The 8,531-nt window shown below is 40.8% G+C and overlaps 1 protein-coding gene across 4 annotated transcripts; it reads left to right on the plus strand.

Annotated features, from left to right (window-relative positions):
• Positions 1-1,990: 1,990 nt before the first annotated feature.
• LOC112290618 (monosaccharide-sensing protein 2) lies at positions 1,991-7,139 on the plus strand. Of its 4 annotated transcripts, none has more exons than XM_024537081.2 (7): positions 1,991-2,245; positions 2,599-2,745; positions 3,453-4,019; positions 4,311-5,077; positions 5,286-5,468; positions 5,684-5,871; positions 6,235-7,139. In XM_024537081.2, exons 2-7 carry the CDS (start codon positions 2,670-2,672, stop codon positions 6,689-6,691), a joined length of 2,238 nt encoding a protein of 745 aa, XP_024392849.1. In that variant the 5' UTR covers positions 1,991-2,245; positions 2,599-2,669; the 3' UTR covers positions 6,692-7,139. The 4 variants fall into 4 exon arrangements, with proteins under 4 accessions (XP_024392849.1, XP_090111487.1, XP_090111486.1 ...); XM_090255361.1 differs by having other exon boundaries at positions 1,996-2,099; XM_090255360.1 differs by having other exon boundaries at positions 2,032-2,240.
• The last annotated feature ends 1,392 nt before the right edge of the window (positions 7,140-8,531 follow it).

An 8,531-nucleotide genomic window follows, 5' to 3' on the forward strand; every position in this document is an offset into this window, starting at 1 on the left:
ATGATTCTATATTATAATAAAAATATATAAAAATATAATTTAGTTATTTATTTGAGCATTATTATATTAAAAATAAAAAAATAAAAAATTATTTAGTTTTATTTTATCTTTAATTTCATTTTTATTATCAAAGTTTTAAACCTATGCAATTAATATCAATTTATTTCTTCTACCTTATTTATTTATTATTTAACAATTTTTCCTTTTACAATTATATTTGTTTATTTTTAGTGCCTTAAATATGTTAAAAGACGAATTTAGAATCCCATAATAATGTATATTTGTGTATATATATATATATATATATATATAACAAAGATGGTAGTATTTTTTACCTATTCTATATATATATATATATATATATATATATATGTATATATGTATATATATATATATATATATATATATATATGTATATATGTATAAATTGTATCTATCAAATGGTGCATCTTCAATCATGTTAATGTTTATTTATTTTATTTAAATACATATATTATGATGTTTATTTTAAAATTGAGTAATATCCAAAGATTGTTTCAAATTACAATTTTAGTAAGTTATTTATCTGTATTTTGAAATATATGAGCAGTTTTGATGAATTTGATTCATTGATTTGATACCAACTACACAAAAATTAAATTAAATCATGAGATGGCCCATTTGAAACCAATTATATGACAATGTGTATATATATATATATATATATATATATTTATTGTACAAACATAATTACATATGCAATGAGTTTTTCATATTAATTTACAAAACTAACTGAGTACTGCAAAAATAAACAATAATAAAAACAAAAATAAAGCACTGAAATAATACAATGTAGTAGGATGATCATGCCATAAAACCAGAAAGACAACGTTTTACAGTATTCATAAAATTAAATTGGCAAACTAATGAATTAGAGATTAACTACCAATTTTTCATGTATTCGTTCTTTTACTTAAAGAACCTTTAACTTTACCCTTTTCATCTCCAAAGATCTATTACATAAACTTCTGGGAAAAAGCATCTCAAAAGCGAAAAATATCAAGCATTCAAAAACAAATAAACTAACAAAAAAATACAAAAAATACAAAAGCAGTGATTGAGAATCTAAAGTCAATATGTGAGACATCAAGTCGTGCTACCTCGGCAAGAAACAAAATCCCCCCTCCCCCCCCTTGACCAACTTTTCTCCAGAATGGAATTGAAGCAAAGGTGCGAACAAAACCCAAAAAGTCAGCAACAAGGACTACACCAAGATACCCACTTACAAGGCCCCTTTGGATTGATAAATTAAAAATAAAGAGCTCCATGTTCTTCACAAAGATGGGAGGTTTTTTTATGCGCTTTCAGCTTGTGGGTGCAGGAGGGAGAAGGAAGTTAGAAGCGGAGCCCACACTTCACATTCTGTGATGCAGCCTGTGGAGCTGCTGACAGCGCCATGGATGCACAACCACCACCACCACCACTGGGGCACACAAGCTGTGCTTTTCCCAAAGCTCGGCCCCACAGCCCACACCCACACAACACATAATCTCACCAAGCCATGCCAACCCAATGCGACGCAAACCAAGGCTCCTTGGATGGATGATAGTGAAGATCGATTACTGTGTAATGAACGTAGGAGTCTTGGGCCCGATGGGAAGGAGGCCATCTGGGTGGAGTGAGGATGAGCGCCACACGCTGCAAAGGCAGACAGCCCAGAGAAAGCGCAAGGCGACGGGCAGCCGAGGAGAAGAAACGACGGACCGTCCTCATTCTCGGGCAGGGAGGAAAAAGTTACAAATTCGGGCAGAAAGTAAAAGGAAGGAAGGGAAGGAATCTACAGTACCGGGCGAGGGGGTTGTGCGTGTGCCGGCTGGCAAAGGTCCCGCTTCGCACTCTCCGCCCTCCACGTTCCCCTGGTACAGTTACAGCAGGACCGCAGTGACTGGGATCGTAGAATCTAGGAGTAATGTTGATTTGGAGTGAGGAATGGCTTTGCAAAGATCCTACTGCCTCGAATAGAGAGTAGTCAGTGATGCTGAGAAGTGTGGTGGTGATGCCCTTTCTACTTGGCATAATGCTACGCTCTGCGTTCATGGTGGGGGAGCATCTGCCTCGAGGTGTCGCAAGCTGTTCGTGAATTCGCTAGTGCTATCTATATATATATCTTACAGCATCTGCTAGTTTTGGAGCGTGGAGTCTGCATGGTGGAAGGGAATCGTCTTTTTCGATAGAAAAGGCTTTTGTGGAGGACAAAACCTGTGAGGTGGATTGTGATTGTGCCTGTGTGATTAGTCCCTTTGAAATGCCTTGCCTCTCTCGATGGGCTCTCATTGCGTCCGTCTTGCAGCTGCGTAGCCAGGCCAGTGGGTGGTGGGATCGTGGTCATAGGTTTTTTGTTTTGCGGGTGGGGTTGCGTGGCTTGTTGGGTTTGAGGTGAGATTCGTGGCGTGAGTTGCCAGGGTGCTTGTGGTGTGTCTGGAGGAATGCAAGCGGGGAATGTGCATGCATTGACAGGAGTCATGAATTTCCAGGTCCTTGGGTGAGGTGTTTTGTCAGGCGTTATGTGAGATGTTGGTGAGGCCAGTGCGTGGTCTGACGCGATTTTGATGAATTCAGGTGCTGTGGATGACTCTGGCGAAGTGATCGAGCTTGCCAAGTGAAGGACTTGGAAGGCGCAGAAGAGATCCATGGCTGCTTTTGTGGTGGCCGCGGTGGCCGCCTTGGGCAATCTTTTGCAAGGATGGGACGGTGGTGCCATTGCAGGTTTGGGTCAAGGCTGTACAGTTTTTTTGCAATTTGGGGGTCTGGATTTGTTGGGTTTTCGACGGATCACTGCATGATTAATTGAATCGAGCAGTCGGTCGTCTTGGTTTGAGGATTTCTTTCCGGATTTACAGTATCAACGGTGGTTGAGTGAAGATATATTTTTTGTTAATCTGTTCCAGTTGGTCGCTCCTGTTATCCTCAACTTCATTCATAGTCATACTTGCAAGTATGCCTTAATGAAATCGGAATCTTGCTTCAGGATACGTTTGTTTCGCGTGCCTTGAAAAACTCTTCCATGCTCTCACGTTTGTCTCAATCTTAGAGGGATGTTTCCGAGACACTGAGCCTGCTAATAAATGTTTACGCAACATTAACTGCAGTGGTTTCTGTCTCGTTTCCTATTCCGTCATGTACATTAATCAAGTGCTGGGTCCGCATGATAGTGTTTGATCGGATCGTGCAGTTCTCTATTTCCTGCGTCAAGTATCCGCGTGGAAAAGTGTTGGTTTTGGATTATTGGAGCGCAAACCTTAACTAATTTGCAGGATAACGAAATGTGCTATTGTAAATTTTCAACGATTAACATATTCGTCAACTGTTCGTTGTGGCGATAGTGCGTGTGGAGTTAAAAAATGTGTAACTCGTTCATTTTTGTATTTCTTGTGAACCGAGTATGATAATAGCGTTCGTTTTGTGTGTATCAGGAGCTCTTTTGTACTTGAAGCCCGAATTTCATTTGGAAGAAACACCTGCCCTTGAGGGTGAGGTGGTTGCATCCACTCTCGTGGGCGCAGTAGCCGCCGTGTGCATTGCAGGACCGTCTGCGGATTGGCTTGGTCGGAAATTCATGCTGTGCATATCCGGTGTTCTTTACGCAATTGCAGCTCTTGTGATGATATGGTCCCCTAATGTGTACATTCTCATCGTCGGACGTCTTACTGTCGGTTGTGCTATCGGATTGGCAGCTACAATAGCTCCGATCCTAATTTCCGAGTCGGCTCCTTCTGAAATTCGGGGTCAGCTCGCTACGTTCCCACAGTTCCTGGGATCAGGGGGGTTGTTTCTAGCTTATGTGATGGACTTCGTGTTCTCACTGCAGCCTCAAGTGAACTGGAGATTCATGCTTGGAATTTTATTCGTTCCAGCTGTAATGTATGTTGGTCTTGGACTGGTCGTACTGCCGGAATCACCACGGTGGTTGGTTAGCAAGGGTCGTATGAACGAAGCGAAGAAGGTGTTGCAGAAGATTCGAGCCCGAGATGATGTTGATGGTAATTCCATACTTTGGCACTTTCTGCAAATCGTGGACATTTTAGGCCAGTGACTTTCGTTTTGTTGTCTCGCTTTGTGGTCATGCGTCGAGTTCTGTACATGGGGAGCTGCATTTGACACTGGAACGAGAATGTGTGATTCAAAAATCAAATTATGCTTCATTATGGGACGTGAGGCCCATATTGGGGGAACTATATATTCAGATCTAGTGAATTTGCATCTGTACTTGTGGTGGTGCCAACGGGCTTTGTAGTTCTTCTCTGAATTGAGTCATGTCTTGGCTGATGCAGGGGAGATGTCTTTGCTGGTTGAGGGTTTGGGAGTTGGTGCTGAAACCCACATTGAGGAATGGTTATTGAAGCCATCTGAGAAGCTCGCGAAGGAAGATGACGAGGATTCGGTTATCGAAGAAGGTCAAATTAAGCTGTTTGGTCCAGATGATTCAACATGGGTTGCAACTCCAATCGTTGACGAATTTGGTCACTCCATAGCAAATACTCTTTCTAGGAGTGCAATGGCGGAGAGTCGCCTGTCTCAGTTTCTAGATCCCGTGGTAACAATGATGGGGAGTGTTCAAAACAGTTTCCATGATATGGGCTTCATGTCCCACGATGACGATGAGAACAGATGGGATGAGGAGAATCAGGAACCTGGGCTTGAGACGTCGCTGCTTTCTGGTGCGCCTATGTCTCGCAACAATTCCAGGGGTGCTGGTTATACACGGTCTGACTCACAATCTAAGAATCGAAGCAATATGTCACGACAAAACTCTAGGTCTCGCAGCAGACGGCAATCCAGGTCTGGATTTTCTGGGCGCCACTCAAGGTCTTACTCCAAGAACATTGCACAGGATGGACAGTTGTCCGAGTTTTCCGGCAGTGTTGGTGTGGGCGGTGGCTGGCAGCTTGCGTGGCGATGGGATGAAGGTGCGAAGGACGGCGAAGAAGCAGGTTTGAAGCGTGTATTCGTTAGAGGCGATGGTGGTGATATGTCACAGTATAACTCCACTATGTCTCTCCCGGGAGTCCAGCCTCAGGAGGATCATGAATCTTTCCAGGTAATTCGGCCATGAACAAAACCTGTCCATAGGAGAGCCTTTGTGCATGAGATTTATGAATGAGGTTTTCTCAGGCAGCGCAGTTGGTAATCTCTCATGAAACTGTACCGAACTCAATTTTTTACCTGGACTTATTGCACCTATTGCTTTTTAGATCATTTGCTATTCATTCATGTGATTTTCCACTAACGATTTTTGATTCGTGCAGGCTCAAGTTATTGTTGCTCAATCGTCACTCTTCTCAAAAGAATTGTTGGAAGAGCATCCAGTTGGGCCCGCTATGATGCATCCTGCAGAAACTGCAACCCGAGTGCCTCCAGTTCAAAACTTGTGGGATGCCGGTGTAAAGCGTGCACTCTTCGTGGGAGTAATATTGCAAATTTTGCAGCAGGTAAATGACTTCACAACGTTGTATAATTGTGGTAGCTGCTAGGAACTCCTGCAATGGTCAATCGGGTACTCTGATGAAGGATTCAGTTGGGATACACACTATAATAAAGTCGCTGTGGATGTATACCGCCCTGGATTTCCATTTCATTTCCAACTTGACACGGAGTAGAGTGTCTGTCCTGACACTTGATTCTGACCTTCAACCCGCGCGTGCAGTTTTCTGGCATCAATGCTGTGCTATACTTTACCCCCCAAATTCTTATGCAATCTGGAGCCGGAGACATACTGATTAAATTTGGCCTTGATGCGGAATCCTCCTCAATCTTGGCGAGTGGTGTTACGTGCTTTCTCATGCTGCCTTGCATTTTCCTTGCCATGAAGCTGATGGACGTTTCTGGCCGCCGGTAATGTTCTGTATACCTGCTACCATGTTTCCACCTAATCTGTATATAATTTCGGAGTGTTTCACTTCCTTTTCTGCTACAAAGAGGCAGATTTATATGCTCTGTTTATGTGCTTGCTCCTTCGTGTTTCTGTCTGTTTCACTCGGGTTTTAGCACAGCGCTGTGGTGAAGTCTGTCATTGCCGACTGAAATGGCGTTTTTTTGATTTGTACTTTTTTGTGGCTCTTACTAATGGTCATGTGCTAGAGTAAAGCCGTGAGTGAAATAAACGTTTTTGCCCAATTTTTATGTTAACGACCAATGCTCCACTTTATTCTTCTATTTTATATTTTTTCACTCATACTTAGTTGTTTGTGTATGCAGAGGATTGCTATTGACGACATTACCGGCCCTTACTGTCTCCTTGGTAGCACTTGTGATTGTGAACCTCTTCAAGGCAACTGGCCTCATTCCTGCACTGATCTCCTTCATCTGTGTGACGGTTTTCATTTGCTCATTCGTGGCTGGCTTTGGCCCGATCCCCAACATCCTCTGCTCCGAGATTTTCCCCACTCGGGTCCGTGGCACCTGCATCGGAATCTGCGCTGGCGCCATGTGGTCAAGCAACGTGTGCATCACGTACGCGTTTCCGATCCTAAACCAGCACTTCGGACTACAAGGAGTGTTCGGCTTCTTCGCCATAGTCACTTTCATAGCCTGGATTTTTGTGTTCCAATACGTCCCGGAGACGAAAGGCCAGCCCCTGGAGATCATTTGCGAGATCTTTGCCCTGGCTGCAAGGAGTGCTGGGAAAAGGGATCGATACGATGATGACTACTAATCTTTCCACGAGGTAGGTGACCCAAATTATGAGACCCAATCCTTCCTCTGCAACATGCGTTTTGTGTACCGTATCCCCTTTTTGTTTCGATGAGGACAAGCTTGGCTTTGTAACGGACTGTCCATTTCGTGACGATGGGGGCCCTACAAGCTGCCGAAAGGAGACACCCAGTGGGGGAAGAGTTTGTCTAGTCATGTGTTTACAACTGAGCAGAGGGATATAAGGTTTTCTATGGCGATGCAGGATTTATTAGGAGGGGTTTTCCGACCTTTATTCCATTAGTGTGGATCTGGGCTGTATTGATCAGTTGCAGACCTTCAAAAGCAGCAGCAGATATGGCTTCCGACTTTGTGAAGTGCTCTGTTCAGCTGTGGATGTGCTTGCAGTTGGGGAAGCTCAACTCATAGCTCTTTCCTGACTGGTGTAATACACTCATGTTTAGAATTGATTCCATGTTTCCTCTTTCTCACTTGGATGGGATTTGCTCACTCTCCAGTTTCCGGTTGCTGTGTCCTGTTTAGTTTTCATGAGACGTAGCTGGCTCTGGTGCTTGTCACATGTTTACTTGTGCTTTTCATACATTGTTGATTGCTTTTTGAGGTTGCATCTACAGTAGAATTGAAGATGATATATATATATATATATATATATATATAGATGTGTGTGTGTGTGTGTTTGTATGCTTTTATTGTTGAAGATGAATACTGAGAGCTGTCAATTTGTCCGAGTCATCTAACTTAAATAATATAAAATGGTAAATATGTTAATATGAATATATATATATATATATATATACATGTACATACATACATACATATATGTGTGTGTATGTATATGCTTTTTATTCACAGTATAATTATTAATAAAATTATTTTATGATTTCTTTCTTGCAAAACTGAATAGGTCTTCTAGACTTTTGTTTCTTTTATTGATGACTTGTATGTATCTTCGCCCTTACAACATCTTCCTTAATTTGTAAAATTGTATTTCTTCCTGCAATAAAAAAAACATTTCATGTATATATCTATATATATATATATATATATATGTACGAATGTACGCATGGATATATATAATGAATAAATGATTAATGCTCAGGGCTTTGGATTTTTTCCTTGTTTGAAAATGGTGTTCTATTATGGACTATGTATCCCATGAATTTGTAAGTTATAGATCTACAGAGTTTATTGATTGTTTCACAAAGCCTTGAGAATGAACTAAATATATCCACGTTTTGTAAATATGAGCATATATATACACACACATGCAAGTTGGAATCATATTTGATTATATTTATTTAAGACAATTAAGCATTACAAATCAGCAATTTATTAATAGCAAGTGAATTGTGAACTAGTTTTTAATAGTAGGATCATAATAAGATAACAAGAAAATATAGAATTATATTCATGGAAATGAGTGAATGAATTAAAATAAAAAAGATGAAAAAAAAGATGAAAAAATTCCAAATTTTAAATTAAATTATGTTCACTCGTTTAATTATACACACCCACATACATACTTTCCACATGAATATCTCTTTGAAGCATAGTAAAAAGAAGAAAAAATATACAGATATTTCAATTTATATCACAAAAAATTATATATTAATGCAAAAAATGTAAAAATGTAAAAATAAAAAACAACAATGCAATTTTGAGTGCATGCCCATTATGCATCATCCATCAATCGAACGAACGTGTATCAACCACCAGTCAGATGAGCCATCTTTCATCCACAAGTTGAACGAATTGTGTATCATCCATCAGTTGGACGAGCCCCTTATCAGGTTATCATCTGGATGATAAATGTATCATTCATCCATTCAAGAGTAGGGGAA

The sequence above is a fragment of the Physcomitrium patens genome, chromosome 13 (genome assembly GCF_059467195.1).
Source record: "Physcomitrium patens ecotype Gransden chromosome 13, ASM5946719v1, whole genome shotgun sequence".
In the NCBI taxonomy this organism is placed as follows: Eukaryota; Viridiplantae; Streptophyta; class Bryopsida; order Funariales; family Funariaceae; genus Physcomitrium; species Physcomitrium patens.